We start from the raw sequence: 22,534 nt of genomic DNA, 5'->3' as shown, positions 1-22,534 counted from the left end.
ATGGTTTTGTGCTACTGAGGGTCATTCTACACACTAGGTAAAACGAACACCAATCAGCCATAACCCAGCAATGGACTCCACTAGATCTCTGAAGCTATGCTGTGATATCTGGCACCAAGCCATCAGTAGCAGATCCTTTAAGCCCTTATAAGTTGCGAGGTTGAGTCTGACTTGTTTTTCCAGCATGTCTCAGATGCTAAATTGGGTTCAGATCTGGAGAATTTGGAGGTCAAGTCAACACTCTGAACTCATTGTGTTCCTCAAACTATTCTTGAATTCATCAGATCAGGCCAATGTCTTCCATTGCTCCTGTGGTCTAGTTCTGATACTCACATGCCCATTGTAGACACCTTTGCCTGTGGACATGGGTCAGAATGGAACCTGGACCTGTCTGTAACTACGCATCCTCATATGCAACAAATTGGGATACACTGTGGGTTCTCACACCTTTATATTGGAACCAGCATTCATTTTTCAGTGATTGAAGCTACAGCAGCTCTTGTTTTTGGTTGGACTACACAGGCCAGGCTTTGCTCCCCAGGTGCTTCAATGAGCCTTGGCAGTCCATGACCCTGTCAGGGGTTCACTTGTTTTCATTCCTTGGACCACTTTTGCTAGGTCCTGACCACTGCAGACCAGGAACATCCCACAAGAGCTGCTGTTTTGGAGTTGCTCTGACCCACTCTAGCCATTACAATCTGGCCCTTGTCAAAGTCACTCAAATCCTTATGCTTACCTATTTCTTCTGCTTTCAGCTTCAGGCACAACATGTTCACTTGCTGTCTAATATAGCCAGCCCACTCTCAAATGTCATTGTAATGGGATAATCAGTTATTCACTTAACTTGTCGGTGGACTTTAAATTATGGCTGACTGGTGTATATTCACCTAAATACATAGCCCAGTTAAAATGCTTTGGAGAGATTCTATTGTAATTTACCGTTTCATAGATAAAAATGTAAAGGCGACACGCTTAAGACAATTATAAAGGGTGCTGCCTCCCCAATAAAACCCCCCAAAGGAAAGATATAAGTATGTAAATATAAACCAAAGAAAAGGGGATGAATGGCACTACCTGTATACTGAAGAGTGATCTGCCAGATCGCTCTTCAGTCGCTGGAAGCAATTCAAAAATGTGGTGAATACACAATGAGGGTGAAACCTCTAATCCAAGAGTATGAAAGAGTGTAGTGGTCCATCCTTATTTGAATAAAGCTATCAGCCCACAAACTGAGCCCACCCAGGGGATCCATGTACTAACCAAGAGAATAATACTAAAAGACTATACTGGTGCCTACAATACGACCAGAATGCTGTGATATATACTGTATATAGAGTACCACTTAGAGATGAACCTCTATAGTGCATAAATGCCAAACATCAAAATAAATATGTATACATAAAAGGTGTCCACAAAACTATATGTGTTGTTGAAATATTATCCAAAAAATACAAAGTCCACAAAAAAGTGTGTGATGATCCCAAAAAACAAAAAAATGCAAAAACATTGTTTTTCTCCACCAAAAAACAAACATAAACCAGAAATTACACAATAATCGCTCCACTTAAAATATGAAGGCTCCCACTCCAATGTAGTTAAGTGTTCATGCTTTGATAAATTGTTGCAGGTTACTTAAAATGTTCACAAACTTCACAGGTGACTTGTAGTGCTCACAAAAACTTCACAGGTGACTTGTGTGCGCCCCCTCTTAGGTCCCCACTCTCCTTTAACCCCTGCAGGGGTAGTGCGCATGTAGGTCCACAGTGTAGACCAGTGTAGGGTGTCAGCATCTGCAGTCCTTCATGCAGTCTTCAGATATTCAGGCATTAATGAATGTAATTGATCATGTTCCTCATGGAAGTGAAAAAATTGCCTCCCATAGTGCAGTACTCAAAAATACTTTTTATTTAAAAAAGATACATTTAAAAAATACACTTGAGAACCCAATATTAAAAAAAATATTTTTGTAAAATGTATATATAACAAAAAACGGGGTCCATATAGTAAGGTGCTTTCAGAAAAACAGCACTAACTGATGGCTACAGATATGCACGCTGCTCCCCCACAGCCTGGTTTATAACTGCAGCATGCGATCCAGCTGTGTACCACCCACCCGCTCTGGTAATCGGAGGTCACGTGGTGTGCGTGATGACCCTTACGCGTTTCGTCATAGAAAAATATTTCATATTTTACATTTTGTGCATTAATATTCCATATTTACCAACAGTCACCAGTGGGTGGCATGCTTTGTATGAAAACAACCACCTGCTTTTTTTATATTTAAAACATAAATTATATTGTTATAGAAGACACAGCAATTAATTTACATTAAAAAAAACTATACTATGCATTCCCCTAAAATAAGACTGGCTGATGTCCAGTAGTTTTCTCGCTAGTACCACTTCAATACAGTGTATTACGTGACCGTCCACTTTGCATTATCCACCACTTTTCAGATTGTGTCCAACATCTGTAGTTTAATATTGTTTCTATAGCATCCATCAGCTGGCTAAAACACATTTTTTAGCACTTAAGCTACTATTTACCCCCCCCCCCAAAAAAAAAAGTCAATATTATATTTCTTTTGCATATCAGTTGTGTCATCTTGCCCTCTAGTACAGGGAGAGAAGCTTTCAGTGTGCTTGCACTTTGTTCGAATGAGCACTTGCTATGTCTTGTTCACTCCAGTTACACTGAATGGAATTCCCGTCCAAAGTCTAACTTACACGTGCTTGGTTATGGTTGACTTTTTAAATTGGTGGCTTCTTTGTATTGTGAAATGTATTTATTTTTTTAATTGGGAATTATTTTATCTTTGTGTACATCATTTTAAGATGCAGCATACAATACATATACATATACTTGTAATATAATACAAGTAAATAGTTCACCTCACATCTATTGTTAAGCTGGCCGTACACTAGCAGAATTTTGTTTAAAATTTTTAAAAACTTTGTATGATTTTATAATTGCTAGTGGGGTCAAATCAATGTTTATTTTTGACTGCAGTGATGAGAAAATTTGAAGGAGCAGTGTGGAAAACATAGAATGTTAAACGCAAATTACATTTTAAAGTATTTTTGAACTACATTTGTTAAGACTTTCTTTCCTTCTTTCTTCCCTTACTTTTTTCTTTCTTTCTTTTTTTTTTCTTTCCTTGTTTTTGTTTTTGTTTTTCTTTCTCCTACAATAGTGTAGTAAGGCCGCGTACACACGCGCGGACTGTTCGCCCAACTTTGTCCGTCAAACAGTTTCGGCAAACAGTCCGCTCAAAATTAGCATGGACGGACATGGCCACACACGACGGACGAACAGTTTGCTGAAACCGTGCGCGATGACGTGAACGGCACGTACGACGGGACGAAAAATACGACGTCCTATACACTGCATTATAACTTTCGGCGTGTAAATCCTTTCTGAGCATGCGCGGAACTTAGTTTGACGAACAAGCCTACACACGAGCGGACTGTTCGCTGAAACAAGGTTTCAGCGGACAGTTTTTCGGAAATTCCGTAAAACCTTGTTCGTCAAACTGTCCGCTGAAACTGTCCGCTGAAAGCCCACACACGAGCGGACTGTCCGCCCAAACACTGTTCAGCGGACAAAGTTGGGCGAACAGTCCGCCCGTGTGTACGCGGCCTAAGAGTTGCTTGTTTGTGGAACCAAAATAAATCTGTTTTCCTTAGACAATAGAGTGGTGTCTGTTTATTGACATATAGGGGATGATTTACTAAAACTGGGAAGTGAGAACTCTGGTGCAGCTCTGCATAGAAACCAATCAGCTTCCAGGTTTTTTTTTATTTATTTTTTTTAGTCAACGCTTAATTGAACAAGCTTAAGTTAGACGCTGATTGACTACAATGCACAGCTGCACCAGATTTTGCCCTCTACAGTTTTAATACATCAAGCCCATAATCTTCTGCTGCAATCCAATCCCCCAAATCTGTCATCATAAATACATTTTCTTTCTCTCCTTCTTTCTTTCTTTTTTTTCTTTCTTTCCTTATTGTTCGCTCTTTGTCTTCTTTCTTTCCTTATTTTTTTGTCTTTCTTACCTTTTTTCTTTCTTTCCTTTTCCTTTCTTTCCTTCTTTTACTTTCTTTCCTTATTTGTCTTTCTTTTGCTTTCTCCTACAGTAGTGTAGTAAGAGTTGCTTGTTAAATCTGTTTTCCTTAGACAATAGAGTGTTGTCTGTTTATTGACATATAATCTGCTGCAATCCAATCCCCCAAATCTGTCATCTTAAATACATTAAAGAGATTTTGCTATGTATGCTTTTTTCAGATCTAGGTAGATCATAGAGATTGTATCTCTATAGCTAGTCTTCTTCCTGCATAGTCTAATAACTGTCTAAGGTTTGCATATTAACAGAAAAACTGCAAGCCCTGTTGTATTTTATCTTTTCCATCAGCACTCATAAAATCAGCTAATTGAATTATTTATGAGTGTTTTTTTTTAAGTTGATGTAAACCTCAACTTTGCAAGAAGCATAGGAATGTATTTATTCATTGTATGGAAGCAAAATCAAATGTTAGGACATTTTCTCTCAAAGTTGAACATTAGCACGTCCTGTCTACATGCACCACCAGCGATGTCAGCATAGCATTTTTCAGACTGCATTTCTTGATAGAGACAACAGCAGTCCCGTCTGCATAATGTGTGTTGAAACACGCAGAGGGTGACAACACAGAAGAACAATTGGGAGACAGGGCACCGCATTTTCACCTTATAACAGGAAGTGGCCGTGTCCGCGTATACCAGTTGAGCCATACTTTTACTGAGGCCCCTTTATGCTTCAATGGTAGCCAGATAGGCTGGTACAATGACCATACCTGTGACACTTTGCTTCGATGCACAGCAAAAATTATACCGTCACGTTGGTGGGCAGTATTACTGCTGAATGCAACCCATTAAAATGAATGGTGCTGCAACAAAGCTATGAGCCAAGCGTTAAGCACGCGGTTGGGGTATGGTATTCCCGTTGGAAAATCCTATTTGGTTGTCAAAAAAACAGGCATTCAGGAGACAGCAGTATTGTGTTCTGAATGCCTATCAGCTGCGCCCTGTACCAGGAAGGCAGGTGTAAACTAAGCCTTAGGCTTCTTTCACATCAGTGCCTCCACTATGCAGAATCTGCTTGCTCACCTGGGGATCTCTCCTCTGATCCCAGCTGAGCAGGTGAATGACAAGTCCGTGTCTGTTCCATTATGCAGAGCGGACACGGCCACGTCCTGCCTTCCTCTATGGAGCAATCGGATGGAAACACCTGTCCATTTCCATCCGATGCCATTAGAACTGCCATCCGTCTGTTTTTAGTGGACAGGATCGGATGGTGGGGGGTGTCAGTGGACATGTATCCGCTGACATCCGCGGCCCAATAGAAGAGACTGGAGGGTCCGTCTGAAAAACTGACAGGCAGACCTGATCAGACAGCCTGTGTGAAAGGGGCCTAAGCTCACTTTTCCACTTAACATTAATGTAAGGGACCATTTTCCCATTGACCACTAGTGAAACAATCGTATCTTTTTCCATTCATGGTAAAATCCCTTTTTTCTGAGTTGAGGGACACAGCCGGGCAATCTAGACTGTAGGGTTAGAACACCACCCTTAGGCAGAAAGATTAACAAAAGAACAGCTCTTACCAGTGCAATAACCCCCATTTGATTTAGGAAAACAGTAATTACAAAGTAGTATAGCAAGCAATACCAGAGGAGAGGGAGCTGTGTCCTTTAACAAACTCAGAGAAAGGGATTTTGCAATGATTAGAAAAAAATGCAGTTTCCTTATATGTTCATTGATGAATATAGCTTGGCAATTTAGACCACAGGAACGTCCCAAATCAGGGACAATTGAGAGATAGGAAACCAGAAGCAAAATATGTAACCCACAAAAGAACCCCTTGGAGGGAAACAAAAAACCTCAAGCTGTCGCCTTCAATACCTTGCGGCCAAAACAAGCATTCAAAGATGAGAAAAGATCAGCCCTGTTAAACTTGGTAAAAGTATGGACATATAACTAGGTAGTACCTTTGCACACCAGAGACACTCACGCCTGATGCCGAAAGGCCCAAGTCACATCAATAGCCCTAGTGGCATGCGCCATGACAGGATAGGGAGGCGTCTGAACCCTGGTGGCATAGGCCTTAACAATATTCTGCCTAACCCAATGGGAAATAGTAGCAGAAGAGGCTGCCAAACCTTTACATGGACCAAAACTAAGTTGGCTAAAGCAGATGGAGGGTTTGGCCACTTGTAAGGGCGGTCTATAGGCGGTGCTTTATTTTCTTCTGCCTAGTGTCAGACATCTGAAGGTGGCACTATAACTCTGCAGTCAAGATTGTCAGGCTGTGTCCTTCAATTAATATAGGAGGAAATACAATTTTCTAAACTTATTCTCCCAAATTATTCTGTATTTCAATACGTTGTTACAACCATTTTCTCATATAGAGTCAAATATGCTAAGTGTGTCATATTCCTTATCCGTTTATTAATTCGTAGGTGTGCGCTTACTGTTCATACTAATGTACTGATAGCTGTAGATATAGACGTTATTAGCAAGAGTTCCTAGAGCCCTGAAAATCAACCTTTCTGTGTTGAAAGGTTTGAGAAGACTGCCTTCAATCATGCAAATGTTATTATATTGAATGAAGAATGTACTTTACAAGTCACGCTTTTCTAAACCTGTTTCTACCTATGTTCTCTTTTTTCAGTCTCTTGTCTCAATGAGATCAGATGGTGCACAATATCAGAGCTAGAGATGAAAAAATGCAATGCTATGAAAACTTCCTTTACACAAGCTCAGATTGTACCTCCTTTGTCTTGTGTGGATGGGAAGTCCTCAATAAATTGTACTCAACTAGTAAAGGTAAGACATGTTATCGTACAATTAAATATGCATATTTTCTTTTACATACATGTAGTTATGTATTTATTAACCCCTTGCCAACTGGCTCACGCCGATATACGTCAGCAGAATGGCACGTACAGGCATATTAATGTACCTGTACGTTGCCCTTGAAGACGCGGCATTGTGGGTGCGCATGTGCCGCTGGCAGGGTCGGAACTGGGAATAAAAACCAGCCCTGGAAATATCATACCAGCCTCCATAGCATTATTATACCAGCCCAACATCATAACGTCATTATTTTCTTGTTCATGAAAGGGAATGCATTTTAAAGCACATTTGAAGAGTATTATATTTATACATAGAAGGCAGATATGAAAGCACATCGGGCTATATATATATATATATATATATATATATATATATATATATATATATATATATAAAAAGCAAATTCCAAGGGGCACCCCAGGAATGTGGGGAGGGACTCTGGTTTCCAGAGACCACCTTCCGCAGAAAGAATGGTGGGGGATTACTGATATAAGGGGGAAACCTTTATATCAGTGCCCCCTTATATAATTGTATTCACTCCCCCCTTACATCAGTGACCCCCTCAAACTTGCCTATCGGAGCTGTCACTGACCTCCTCTCAGGTGCACTGTGTAGGGCTCAGACGGCTCCAGGTTGTTTGCTCTGGTTTTATCCCATAGTCTCCTCTCCACAGTTCACAAACTTCTGACTTCTCCCATGACCCCCATCCTGGCGGCACTCCCACTCTTAACTCCTCTCCAGACTCCCCCTCAGAGACTGCAGACATGATATAAGACAAGAGATGGTCAGAGGTTGCGGACATGATACAAGTGATGTTTAGAGACTGAGGACAGAATACAAGAGATGTCTAGGGACTGAGGACTAGTGATGGCCGAACGGTTCGCCTGGCGGTCGTTTCGCGGCAAATTTCAGCTGTTCGCCGTCCGCCCGTTCGGCGGACTATTGGCGCCGTTCGCCCGGCGGACTTCCGTGTTTACTGTGTAAAAGAACTTAGACCTATGATGACACATCCATCATGGGGTACAGGACAGCCAATTGAGACATTACAGCACATGGACACTTGGACATTCCCCCTAACTTATAAATACACCCGATCCGGCGGCCATTTTACATTCTTTCTTCTGTCACTATAGGGAGAGGTTGCTGTGTGGAGCAGGGAGAGATTACAGTGACCCAAATCGCTAGCTATTTGGTACACAAAAGTTCTTTTCAGGACTGGTATAGGTGTTAGGTGTAGTTCAGGATAGGCAGTGCTGTGCTAGTGATTGTTGCAGCAGCCTGAGTGTCTTTTGTCAGTTTAGAGAAAGGGACAGGATGGTGTGTGCTGCAGGGACAGCCAGTTTAGTCATTAGCTGTTACTATCAGGTCCACAAAAGTGCTATTTCAATTATTGTTCCAGTAGCCTCTGTTTTGTCAGTTTATATAGGGACAGGCAGGAAGCAGTGTGTGAGGCAGTGAGGGTCAGTTTAATCAGTAGATAAATAAGAAGGTGAATATAAATCTGCCCATCCAAATAACCATAAAATATCACCTTGTAGCACTAAATTAGTGTAAAAAATAATCACATTAAAGTTACCCCTCAAACAATAATTTGTGAAAATATATATTTGTGAATAACAGACTCCATGTGATAATCCCAAAATAATAATACAATGCAAGTGTTTATATCCTTTAAAACAAAAACAATAGTCCATAGGAAAAAATCTGAAAAATCAAATCCTTTTCATGTGCAAATCTTATCAGTGTCCATATAGTAATGGTAAAGCCTTCAACACACACACACACACACACCATCAGTGTCCGTGACCCCCCTCGTTGGAGCACTCACCAGCTGCGGCACCCAGCACTCTCGTGCCAAGCTAGATGGGCGTTAGATCTCTCAAACGATGACAGCAGATATTCAGCACTTAATGTATATTCTCCTTTAAGGCTTCAATAGAGCTACCCCTCAAAGCACCTCAGAAAGAAAAACAGAGACCTCCCATAGTGCAACACTGTAAAAAATCTTTAATTCCAAAATTAAAATCCACTCATTAATGCACTCACATGGACACAACTTGAACGAAAGCACTTCAAAATCACTACACTCCTCAGTAACAGCGCACTCTACTCCAAGGCATTGGTGGTCACAGTGGATACTGGTTAGATTAGTAGCACAGATACTGTCTCTCACCCTTCCTTCTGCTGTTAGGTACCTCACAGCGGAGCTCACAGTTTAAACACAGCGCCACAATCTCCCAGTTCTGTTCCTCGTGTTAGACACCTCCTTCCGCCTCGGTTGCAGTCACACCCTATCTGGCAACTATCTTTGATACACTGAGCACTAATGGAGTAGAGTGCGCTGTTACTGAGGAGTGTAGTGATTTTGAAGTGCTTTCGTTCAAGTTGTGTCCATGTGAGTGCATTAATGAGTGGATTTTAATTTTGGAATTAAAGATTTTTTACAGTGTTGCACTATGGGAGGTCTCTGTTTTTCTTTCTGAGGTGCTTTGAGGGGTAGCTCTATTGAAGCCTTAAAGGAGAAATATACATTGAGTGCTGAATATCTGCTGTCATCGTTTGAGAGATCTAACGCCCATCTAGCTTGGCACGAGAGTGCTGGGCGCCGCAGCTGGTGAGTGCTCCAACGAGGGGGTTCACGGACACTGATGGTGTGTGTGGTGAAGGCTTTACCATTACTATATGGACACTGATAAGATTTGCACATGAAAAGGATTTGATTTTTCAGATTTTTTCCTATGGACTATTGCTTTTGTTTTAAAGGATATAAACACTTGCATTGCATTATTATTTTGGGATTATCACATTGAGTCTGTTATTCACAAATATATATTTTCTTATATCTGGTTCTAGCTATGTTTTCGTGAGAAACACAAATTATTGTTTGAGGGGTAACTTTAATGTGATTATTTTTTACACTAGTTTAGCGCTACAAGGTGATATTTTATGGTTATTTGGATGGGCAGATTTATATTCACCTTCTTATTTATCTATTTATATATTTAAGTAGCAGCTGGGGCAGGGGTTGTGTTGGCGCGGTGATGATACACTTAGGTGGCGATTTTTGAGGTGTGTATCGAGTTTTATACAGTTTAATCAGTAGCTGTTACTATTAGTTTCACAAAGGTTCTTTTCAGGACTGGTATCAGTGGTATGGTAATAGGCTTGTACACGTATAATATTCTTTCTTCCAAATATAGAAAGAATATTATACTTGATTGCTGCCCTTCTGCTGCAGTCTGCTAATCATTCACAACCCACTTGTTCCACATAGCTCCTTATAAGGACTGGTAACTTGGTCTGTCTAGGGTGCTACAGTACATAGGGTTGAGTGAGGTACAGTCTGCCATTCTATAAGGACTGGTATAGGTCCACAATACATAGGGTTGAGGTGCACTACTGCTGACCGCTGCCCTATACTGCAGCAGTCCTTCATCGGTATAGGGACTGATGTACAGTCTGCTAATCACTCACACACAACCTACTTGGTCCACAAAGGTCCTTATAAGGACTGGTAAGGTATAGGGTACTACAGTACATAGGGTTGAGTGAGGTACAGTTTGCCATTCTATAAGGACTGGTATCGGTCCACAATACATAGGGTTGAGGTGCACTACTGCTGACTGCTGCCCTATACTGCAGCAGTCCTTCATCGGTATAGGGACTGAGAGTTTTGTCACAGGGTCATTTAAAAAATGACAGGCAGAGGAAGAGGCAGGCCCTTCCGCAGGGGTGGTATAGGTAGGGCAGGAGCAACAGGCTTGAGCCAAAGTGGGAAGTTGCAGAAGGTGCGTTCAATTACTTAAGAAGGCACATGAGCAGCCATCACTGAGCCGAGTGGGAGCAACGGAACACACAAAGCCACACTTCAGGCTCTCACCGTCCAGCCTCGTCTTCTACTTCTACTTCTCCTTCTCCTCTCTCCTCACAATTGTCCTCCACTCCACCTTCCATCACGCCAAGCTCACGTTTTTCTGCAAAAAGGCAGGCTTCCGTGGGCCTAATGTTCGAGCGTAAAAAAATGATGACGCCGGATAACCCTCTTGCCCAACGGTTGATGGCTGGCTTGTCAGAACTCATAGCCCGCCAACTACTGCCATATAAACTGGTGGACTCGGAGGCCTTTCGCAAATTTGTGGCCATTGGAACACCACAATGGAAGGTCCCAGGAAGGAAGTATTTCTCAGAGAAGGGCATCCCAGAGCTATATGGCCATGTTCAGCGGCAAGTGAATGTATCTCTGGCACACAGTGTCGGTGCCGAGATACATCTGACCACAGACACATGGTCTAGCAAACATGGGCAGGGAAGGTATATCACTTTTACTGCCCACTGGGTGAACCTTCTGACGGCCGTCAAGCATGTAACCCGTGGCACCCTTGTAGATTTGGTTTTACCGCCACGGATTGCATGAAGGTCTGACTCTTCTTCTCCTCCTCCTCCTACTCCATTCTCCTCCCTCTCCTCCTCAGCTGACTCCTCCTTTTCCGCTGCTAGCGTCTCTTCCGCTGCGCCGCCCAAGCTCCCCAGAACCTATTCGACATGACAGGTGAGACGTTGCCATACCGTGCTGCGTCTGTTGTGCCTGGAAGCCAAGAGCCACACTGACCCGGCACTCCTTTCAACTTTACGTTCACAGGCAGATCAGTGGCTAACACCGCTCAATTTGACAGTTGGTAAAGTGGTGTGTGACAACGGTGCCAATCTGCTTAGCGCATTGAAACAGGGCAAAATCATGCACGTGCCATGCATGGCACACGTCTTAAACTTGGTCGTGCAGCGATTCCTTGTCAAATACAAGGAAGGAGAGGCTGCATTGGTGGGCACAGAGAGGCTGCATTGGTGGGCACAGTGAGGCTGGATTGATGGGCAAAGTGAGGCTGCAATGAAGTGAGGCTGAATTGGTGGGCACAGCAAAGCTGCATTGGTGGGCACACTGAGACTGCATTCATGGGCACAGTGAGGCTGCAATTGATGGGCACAGAGAGGCTGCAATTGGTGGGCACAGCGAGGCTGCATTGTTTGGCACAGCGAGGCTGCATTGGTTTGACACAGCGAGGCTGCATTGATTTGACACAGCGAGGCTGCATTGGTTTGGCTCAGCGAGGCTGCATTGGTTTGGCTCAGCGAGGCTGCATTGGTTTGGCACAGCGAGGCTGCATTGGTTTGGCACAGCGAGGCTGCATTGGTTTGGCACAGCGAGGCTGCATTGGTTTGGCACAGCGAGGCTGCATTGGTTTGGCACAGTGAGGCTGCATTGATGGGCACAGGGAGGCTGCATTGGTGGGCACAGGGAGGCTGCATTGGTGGGCACAGGGAGGCTGCATTGGTGGGCACAGCGAGACTGCATTCATGGGCCACAAAGCAGCATTTGATGGGCACCGTGAGGCTGCAATGATGGGAAAGGCAAGGCTGCATTGGTGGGCACAGCGAGGTTGCATTGATGGGCACTGATGAGGCTGCATTGATCTCTTGTACTATGTCTGCAGTCTCTGACCATCTTTAGTATGGTGTCCTCAGTCTCTAACCATCTCCTGTACCATTGCCCACAGCCTCTGACACCTCCTGTATCATGTCTGCAGTCTCTGACATCCATTGTATCATGTCCGCAGCCTCTGACCATCTCTTGTGTCCTGTCCTCAAGTCTCTAGCCATCTCTTGTGTCCTGTCCTCAGTCTCTAGCCATCTCTTGTGTCCTGTCCTCAGTCTCTAGCCATCTCTTGTGTCCTGTCCTCAGTCTCTAGCCATCTCTTGTGTCCTGTCCTCAGTCTCTAGCCATCTCTTGTGTCCTGTCCTCAGTCTCTAGCCATCTCTTGTTGCCTGTCCTCAGTCTCTAGCCATCTCTTGTTGCCTGTCCTCAGTCTCTAGCCATCTCTTGTTGCCTGTCCTCAGTCTCTAGCCATCTCTTGTATCATGTCCTCAGTCTCTAACCATCTCTTTTATCATGTCCTCAGTAGTGATGGACGAACTTCCGACGGGACGTTTCGCGAACACGGAACGGGAACGCGGCCGATAGTTCGCGAACCGGAACGTTCGCGGCGGGTCCCATTGACTTCAATGGGAGGCGAACTTCGCAAACCTACAGGTCAAATTTGCAGCCACAAAATAATTAATAGCTGTGCAAACATAGTCCCACCACATGGCCAATGACATAACACATTTATGAGGTGAATCTGGGGTCGACATCTACAAGCATTCTTTTTTTATATGGGAAATTGTTGTGACAATTCAGGACTGTGGAGCGCATGAAGGCAATGGAGGAGAGGGAAGGTCAGGGACCAGGGTAGGCAAAGAAGAGGGTGCAGGAGATGATCACCAACAGCGTGATAGAGTCATCTGACAGCAGCACCGTGATAGAGAGCACTGACTCTCTATCACCATCGTGTCATTTTTAAATTTGGCCTTAGTTCCACTTTAACATTCTAAAATATAACTTGGTATGATCACCTATTCACACTTTGTGTAGCAGGAACTTGCGTTCCCACTTGCGATTTTGTATGAGCGATTTTCCTGCAATTCCGCATGTCACTCATAGGGTAGCTCATTCACTTCAATGGCATGCCCTTTCCATGGTTGTTGTCTAAAGAAGCTTCTGCTCCTTTTTTGGACAACAAGCTTCACTCAATTTTTAAAGTCGCATTTTGCCAATTGTGCCAAAAACGCACTGTGTTTGGGGTGCCATTTAGGATGTATGCCTAGATATCAAGCAATTGTGCTGCAAGTTTCAAACTGACTTGCTAAACTATTGCTAGACTTGCCAGGCTTCACAAGTTTGTTGCACAATTGCAGCAAGTCTGCACTGCATGAATCCAGATCAACTTTCTTTGCAAACATTCTGCAAGTCCGCTGCAAATTCTGGTTCAGTTATGTTGTGCTATAGTCATCCCACCACCAGGGGCAATGTGACTGAATTTTCATGCTGTAGATTGCAGAGCTCCTGCTGTAGACTCACCTCTGCAACTTTGCTCTTGCTAAAGACTTTCCATGTAAATTTGCTACAAATTGGAAAATTGTCAACTAGAACTTATGCTTCAAGTGCTCTGCAAGTGTACAACTTGCCAGTGAAAAATTGCAGTAAGTTAAAAGACTTATGCCCTGTACACACGGTCGGACATTGCGACAACAAAATCTGTCAAATTTTTTCCGACGGATTTTGGCCCAAACTTGTCTTGCATACACACGGTCGCACAAAGTTGTTGGAGAATCCGATCGTTCAGAACAAGGTGACGTAAACCTAGTATGTCAGGACTATAAACGGGCCAGTAGCCAATAGCTTTCGTCTCGTAATTTATTCTGAGCATGCGTGGCACTTTGTCCATCGGAATTGTCTACACATGATCAGAATTTTAACGATCAGATTTTTTTTGTCTGAAATTTTAGATCCAGCTCTCAAACTTCGTGTGTCAGAAATTCCGACAGAAAAAGTCAGATGGAGCCCCCACACATGATCGGATTTTCCGACAACAGGATCCGATCGCACATTTTCTGTCGGAAAGTCCGACTGTGTGTACAGGTCATTACAATTCAATGCTGCCACAAATTTGTGGCAAGCTATCCGAGTGGCGCAGAATTGCACAGTGCATGTTTTGCACCGATTACCACGTGCTTTGGTAGAATTGCAGCAATTGCGCATTGGCAAGTGTGAATGAGACCTTACTGATCATACTACTTAAGACATGAGGTTCATGCACTATAAAAATGAATGCCCGACTTTTATGATCTTGTTCACTTAATACTATTCCCTTCCTTTCAAAGAATATAATTTTGGATCACCAATAGTCTAGCAGTTATCTTTGTAAAATTGAAACTTTGTATGCTGATATGATTGAAAATTTAAGTTTAAATATATGATAAATTGATGTATAATCTTCTTGTCTCATACAGGATAATTTGGCAGATGCAGTAGTTGTTGATGGTAATTTAATATACCAATCTGGAAAACAGTATAATTTAAAGCCAGTGGTGGCAGAGGTATATGATCAAGGTAGGTGTTTGAACATTATGCCAAGCATATTCAGGCAGACACTTGAATAACCTGGGGTTGTATGCTTATATCAACTATGAGTTTGCTGGGAAGGCAAATATATACATTTTTCATTGGCCTAGTACAGGAGTTTCCAAACTGTGACCTGAGGGCCAGATGTGGCCATTTGCTAGCCTTTATCTGGCACTTGGGGCACTATTTCTCCCTCTGATATGAGGCACTATTCCTCCCACTGACAGCCAACAAGAGGGCATTATTTTTTCCTCTGATACCAACTATGGGATACTATTCCTCCTACTTATAGGGGCACGACGACGACTCCTACTGACCACCAACCCTGAGGCCATATATATTCTCACTGATGCAGGGCTCATGACGTTTTCTTCCCCTGCCGGACACAATACTGGCCCTTTGTTTCAAAAGTTTGGAGACCCCTGCCCTAGTACATGGAATAAAAAATATTGATCAAATATCTAAGAATTATTCAATATTTCCTCCAAGGTCATTTGTTTTCTGGTATCCTTAGACGTATGAATTAAATAAATCACTAAATCACTAAAACTGATCTTAGATTGTTCTTGCTTGGCAATGTTTGCCTTCTCAACTCGGGTAAGACAGGCCATACATGATTCATTTTTTTCATTTTTTCCAGAGGACTGAATGAAAATAATGAGTCAATTCCCCATTTAAACATTCAAAGTATAAATGTTTTGCCCTCATTTCTATTTTAAACTGAATGGGTTGTTTTACAAGGTAAGGGTTCACATATACTTTAAATACAACCCAATCAATATACACTTTTTGCAATTTTTTTTTTTTTTTTTTACCAAGAATATGTAGAAGAATACATATTGGCCTAAACTGATGAAGAATTTTTATTTTTTTTTTATATATATTTTTTGAGGATATTTATTATAGCAAAAAGTAAAAAAAATATTTTTTTCAAAATAGTCTCTTTTTTTGTTTATAGCACAAAAAAAAAAACGCAGAGGGAAAAAAAGGTCAATTTTGGGTACAGCGTCGCACGGCCGCGCGATTGTCAGTTAAAGCGATGCAGTGCTGTATCGCAAAAAATGGCTCAGTCAGGGAGGGGGCAAATCAGGGCTCAAGTCCTGCGGGAACGAATGGGAACTGAGTTCCTGTACCTTTTCCACAATAGGAACTCAGTTTCCGTTAGCAGCTGTGTCTTACAAGACTTTGAAGTATGCGAGCTGTGTGACAGGTGCTACACCAGCAGCTGCCGACACAGCTCGCAATAGTAAGTGCCCCACACCTGACCATTCAGGCATTGCCAGTAGGGGGCCCCATGACAGTTTCCACTTCAATCTACCTGTCAATCACAGCTAGCCGATGGGTAGATCAGGTCTAGGTCTAGCTGACGGGTAGATCAGCTATTCTGCTCAGAGGACATGCAGGGAGAGAGGTGAGCTGAGGGAGGAACATCATTTTGGGGTGGTAAGCTGAGCACAATACCTGGCAAAGTTTAATGCCAGGAGGGAAGTTTATGTGGAAATATGTGAAGGGTTGGAATAGCAGCGAATGTGTGTTGGAGCCCTGCAGAGTTTGCAGCCCCCCAAGCTAACATACATCTAAGCAGGCACACATCACTATCTCCCCAAGCATTCTGTCCAGATAATGTGCAGTTAATTTATGACCTTTCCATTTAACCCTGTGTTATCCAAACTCTGTTCAATGAAAAGTGTAAACTCACCACATAAACACACTCTATATACAAAATAAAATTCCCCAATAAAGATCAGAACATGATGTTCACATTTGCATGGAAGCACAATTGAATGAATGCTGATTATTCAGAGAATTACCGTATTTATGTTTCTTGAGGATTGTTTTTTTTATGTACTAACAGTTAAACTTCATACACACAATATGAAAATTGGATGAAAAATATCACTTTTTAAGCGTTCGTGCATATGAGCGTATCATTTCTCTTTTTGGTGGGGGGAGTGGATCTTGGGTGGGAGTTCCCACACTTTTTTCCCCCGGACTTGACCCCTAAGGCAAATCAATCTGGGGCTGAAGTGATCCCCAAACCCACTGAACCCATTGCTACAGACCCTATAGACTTAGACTATAGACTTAAATACTGACTTTGCATTTGGCTGAACACACCCTCATCTAACAATGGCTAGGCATAGCAACAGCACTGTGACACAAAGCAAAGGGAGTATGCAAGTTTACCATGTACCCAGGAATGTAGCATTTTCATAGGACTAGTAGAGGATCCCTAGGTAACAGCATTAAATATGCAATGCCCTGTTATACATCTGCTAGGTAACTTTGTGTTCTCAGATTTTAAAGGAAAACAAGCATATTAACCAAAACTTTGAATTTACACATTTAAAAATAAATGTTGCTTTAAAAATAATTGTCGAAAGAGTACAGATACTGCTGAATGGCTTGGACTCTTCTATGTACAATTACAGACTACATACGCAAGGGATAAAAATAACAAGACCTAGGTTGCTAGACTCCAAACTAAGAACTCATGCCAAAAACTTTGTGAGGGGTTGTTTTTATTTTCTAAAAAATCACTTTGAATTGACTGCAGACCTCAAATGCTCAGGGATACTAATTTGGCCACCAAACTCAGTACTTACTAAAGATTACTTACACATATGCATGTTTGTCTTATACAAGAGGAAGTTAGGATTGGCTTATCTCAGAGAGGAAAGAATACCAATTTGGCCATCTGCTTTGTCTCCTAACAATGGTCATAGGATGGGTCCAAAGGATTAAGGGAATGTTCCTATGTCTACAGGCACCTTTAGGATATTTGTTTTCCTGAGGAGTTAAAAATCGTTTTTATATTATTACACTTCTATGGGTGTAATTATAGTTGTGTATTATGATTACCAGGTATGGGCACCGCATACTATGCTGTGGCTGTTGTTAGGAAGAACTCCACTATCACAATAAATAGTTTGAAAGGCACCAAATCGTGTCATACTGGCCTCCAGAAAACTGCTGGATGGAATGTGCCCATTGGCTTTCTTATTGACAGTGGAAGAATGTCTGCTATGGCCTGTGATATTCAGAAAGGTAAGAGCAAGTTCTTTTTCTAGCACTGCTTTACTATTTCTATGATTATAAATTAAATGTGTTCCAAAACTTAACATGTGGTGTCTATAGGAGTGGCCAGTTTCTTTTCCAGAAGTTGCGTGCCTGGAGCTGACAAAGCTTTATATCCTTCGTTATGTGAGCTGTGCAAGGGAGAGGGCACTGGTCATTACATGCGTCTAAACAATGTAACAGAGTTGTACCAAGATTATAATGGGGCTTTCAGGTATGTACAGATATGATGTAAATACTGGATATTTATTTGTTTTCAAGCAGCATATCAATTAAAAGTAATTTTAAATTAGTTTTATTTCTTATCGTACATCACTGGACGCACCGCCATAGTAGTTACTATGTGGGTTATAGGCCACCTTCAGGTGATGGACACTGGCACGTCCTAAGACAAAAAGTGCCTTCCCTATATAACCCCTCCCACCTCAGTTTTTTTTTGCCAGTGTCTAAGGCAGCCTTTCTCAACCTTTTCAACACAGAAGAACCCTTGAAATAGTTTGTCGGTCTCGGGGAACCCCTGCTAAAAATTATAAATCTATAACTCATGATACAATAGTGTGATGGTCAGTGGGAAGAATGGTCCTTACACTTGCGGTCATTGGGAAGAGTTACCTCTTTACAGATAGCAAAAAGATCAATGGTGTCAGTGGGAACTTATCTGAGAAGCAGAAATTGCCCAATGCTGAAGGAACCCCTAGCAACCTTTGGAGGAACCCTAGGGTTCCATGAAACCCTGGTTTAGAATCACTGGTCTAAGGTGTTGGTCACGAGTAAAGATGTGCTGTGGTGAGCTCCACTGGAGCAATCCTTGCTGGGGCTAGCCATGCTGATCGGATCCATTCAAAGTGTCTCTTCTGGCCAAACTGAATGGTACCCAGACCTCGTATCTGAAGAAATTAGCTTTTGCCTGTGAATGCTTCTCTTTTTCGAGAGCTGGACCCTGGGATCCAGTACTTTTTGGTAGTAAGGCCATAAAGTTTTACTGGCGAGTGCTGTTGCAGGTCCAGGATAGTGGGTTTCCTGAGGATCTCCAGCTCCTGAAGGTTTAACGGAACCCACCGTGAAGGGTGAAGATTGGGTCTGTTGGTTTACCACAGAAAACCCTGAGGCGGGAAAGGTAAGTAGAGTTTTCTAAGAGTTTTTTAATTTTCTTATGAATGTCTCCTTTAAAGATAGTAAAATGTTGTCATGCCTATGTGTCACCACTGGGGGCTGTATTGAGCACTCACCATCTCATGCAGAGAACACCGCTGTGTCAGAGAGCTGAAATGCTTCTTCCTCCAGCCAGACAGCAGGACCTCCGGTAAGCTTGAGGGAGGTTTTCTCCCTGCTTATCACCCCCCTGTGATGGCAGTTTTACCCCTCTTCGGTAAAGGAGTGCTCAGAAGTTTTGTTTAAAGAAAAGAAAGAAAAGCAGAGATACTGGCGTGCCGCTTGACGGCTTGCAGTCTCCCCCCCCCCGCTCCATGCGTTTCCTCCCGAAGGTACGAGAGGACCTGTAGTCCACTGCTCACGCGGGTAAGGTTTTCATTTTAAAGAAGGGGAAGAGCCGTGGGCAACGTGGGGGGCGGGGCATAGCGACTTTGGCATTCTCTGACGCCCAAACACGATGAGGCAAACTTTTAAAAACACATTTGTGTGTTACTGCATGGAGGGACACAAGAGCAAAAAGGTGGCGTTAACAGGTTTGGTGACACAGGCATTTCCTTTGACACATTTTTACTGCTGCATCAGGCTGGGCATTAATAGCAGCAATTGTGCTGGACTATAGCCCAAGCAGTGTATGCAATCCTTCTGGTAGTACCTCTGCTTTGTGCATCAGGCTATGAGTGGAAGGGGGACAACCTAGATCCATATCTAAAAAGATGGCATCCTCCTCTGAGAGGGAGCCATCTGGGGGGGGGCTGGTGATGCAGCAGCTCTGGACACTACAGCCCCTATATATATATATATATATATATATATATATATATATATATATATATATATATATATATATATATATATATATATATATATATATATATCTCAGGTTTTTTTTTCTTCTACCGTTTTAAGTTTGGAACAGAAGATTGATGCTTTATTCACTTCCCAGAGTGGGCCTAAGCGTAGCAGATCCCCATCCAATGCTCAGGACCCTCATACTGAGGAGCAAGGGGCGAGAGATCAGAAAGTTCTCTCAAAAGATCAGGAAGAGTCTGATGACTCCTCTTCCGAAGATCCTAATATGGAGCGATCGGCCTCATAGGAAAGACTGTTGGTACACTCCCTCACTAAGTTGGTCCGCCCAACGTTTTTACTGCCTGTAACGCAGTCAATCGATGAGCCCGCTTCTGGTTTGGGATCACTAAAGCCTCCCCAATCTGTTGATACCTTTCCTATCCATTCGTGGCTAAAAAAAAGCTTATGTATTCTGAGTGGGAGCACCCAGATAAACAGTTTTTTCCTCCGAAAATTTTTTCTATACTTTATCCTATGGATTAGGAATTCTATAAGAAATGGGGGATTCCAGCAATTGATGCTGCTATATCCTCTGTAAACAAAAACCTGACTTGTCCTGTAAAAAATGCGCGAATGTTGAAGGATCCAACAGATAAAAAGTTGGAATTTCTTTTTAAAAGCAAAATTTTTCTTGCAGGTTCAGTTGTTCAGCCGATACTAGTGGCGATTGGAGTATCTCAGTCCATAAAGAACCAGTTTGTAGAGGTACTGAAAATTATTCCTGATCAGCAGGCCCAGCAGATGGCTGGCGTATCAGAAGCACTGTGTTTCACAGTGGATGCTATGAAAGATTCTATTATTCAAGCCTCACGGCTTATGCTAGGGCAGGTACATATGCGTAGAATCCTATGGTTGAAAAATTGGTCAGCCGAAGCGCCATGTAAAAAGCTCTTGCCCAGTTTCCCATTTCATGGTGAACGGTTGCTTGGAGACGATCTGGATAAGTATATCCAAATAATTTCTAATGGGAAAAGTTCTCTTTTATCAGTAAAGAAGAAGTTTAAACATTTTTCCTTTTAAACGTGCATCTTCTCCAGTGTCAGGAGCATCCACCTCCAGGCAGTCACGACGGCCTCCGCCGTCAGGTTCAAGAGGAAGACCTCAAGGGCAGTCCCAGGGCCAAAAGGACTTGGGGCAGGAAAATTTCTGAGAATTCCAGTCTCCTCGTTTTTTAAGATCAAATGTTGCCAGAGACCCAGGGAAAAGGAAGACTCTTTCTGGCTCTGGATCATCTCTTGTCTCCGAAAGTGATATCAGAGGTTCCCACAGAAGAGCAGGGATCAGGGCTTTATTCAAACCTCTTCACGGTACCAAAACCAAGTCCCATTTTAAATCTCAAGGATCTAAATCGGCACATAAATATCCGTTCCTTTCGCATGGAGTCAATCCGATCGGTTGTCTCCATTTTACAAGGGGGAGAATTTTTGGCATTGATCGACATCAAGGATGCCTATCTCCATGTGCCAATTTTCCCCGCTCATCAGGAATTTCTGCGCTTCGAGGTAGAAAATCCTTGATTTCAGTTTGTGGCTCTGCCTTTCGGTCTAGCCACTGCACCTCAAGTATTCCTAAAGATCCTGGTCCCTCCTTTAGCCAGGTTAAGGGCTCAGGGTATAACAATTATAGCCTACTTAGACGGTCAGCTCTTAGTAGATCAGTCAGTTGTCACCTGTCTAAACCAAAGTTTAGTCTCAGCCGTAAGTTACCTAGAATTCCTAGGCTGGATTCTCAACCTAGAAAAATCTTCCTTAAAACCATCAAAGAGATTGCAGTACTTGGGGCTGATCATAGATACAGTTCAAAAGAAGGTATTCTTACCCGAAGGAAGGATCAGTTCCATAAAGGAACTGATTCGGCTTATCAAAACAAAGAAAAATCCTTCCATTCGACTTTGCGTAAAGTTGTTGGGAAAGATGGTGGCCTTCTTCGAGACTGTTCCTTATGCACAGTTTCATTCAAGACCGCTGCAGTATTCTTTCAACTTGGAACAAGAACATCCAGGCTTTGGACTTTCCAATGTGCCTATCCCCCCAAGGTGCGTCAGAGCCTCAATTGGTGGTTGATATCCAGCAACCTTCAACCAGGGAAATCCTTTCTACCAGTATCCTGGAAAGTGGTAACGATGGATGCCAGCCTTCTAGGCTGGGGAGCAGTCCTGGAAGAAGCATCTGTCCAGGGGAAATGGTCCAAATAAGAAAGGACCTTGCCCATCAATATTCTAGAAATTTGGGCAGTACATCTGGCCCTAGAGGCCTGGACGCTCAGACTACGGAATTGTCCTATCAGGATTCAATCCGACAACTGACAATGGTCCCTTCAGCCGTCATTTTTCTGTCATTATCTCAAAGATGGGGTGTTCCGAATGTGGATCAGTTCGTGTCCAGATAAAACAACAAGGTTGACAACTTTGTATCAAGGACGAGGGATCTGCTTGCATGCAGAGCAAACACCTTGGTCTTTCCATGATTCGCTCTGGTTCTGCTGTTCCCGCACCTTCTTCACAGGATCAAGCAGGAAGGGAAGGAGGTGATTCTGGTGGCCCAGGAGATCTTGGCTTGCTGAGAT

At 42.8% G+C, this 22,534-nt stretch overlaps 1 protein-coding gene across 2 annotated transcripts in view; it reads left to right on the top strand.

Annotated features, from left to right (window-relative positions):
* MELTF (melanotransferrin) overlaps positions 1-22,534 on the top strand; it is a 122,421-nt gene that overhangs the window by 29,770 nt on the left and 70,117 nt on the right. For both annotated transcript variants that reach the window (XR_013276773.1, XM_077487431.1), the window contains exons 2-5: positions 6,710-6,864; positions 14,779-14,878; positions 17,756-17,938; positions 18,029-18,182. Coding sequence is in view for 1 of the 2 variants with exons in the window: in XM_077487431.1 (XP_077343557.1) it covers positions 6,710-6,864; positions 14,779-14,878; positions 17,756-17,938; positions 18,029-18,182 (592 nt within the window). In the remaining variant the exon portion in view is untranslated. The remainder of the gene's footprint in view (positions 1-6,709; positions 6,865-14,778; positions 14,879-17,755; positions 17,939-18,028; positions 18,183-22,534) is intronic.

The sequence above is a fragment of the Lithobates pipiens genome, unplaced genomic scaffold (genome assembly GCF_037356315.1).
Source record: "Lithobates pipiens isolate NorthernLeopardFrog02 unplaced genomic scaffold, aLitPip1_a1.2 Scaffold_18, whole genome shotgun sequence".
Classification (NCBI taxonomy): Eukaryota; Metazoa; Chordata; class Amphibia; order Anura; family Ranidae; genus Lithobates; species Lithobates pipiens.
The sequence above is the reverse complement of the archived record's forward strand: the minus strand, read 5'-3'. Positions and strand labels throughout refer to the sequence as shown.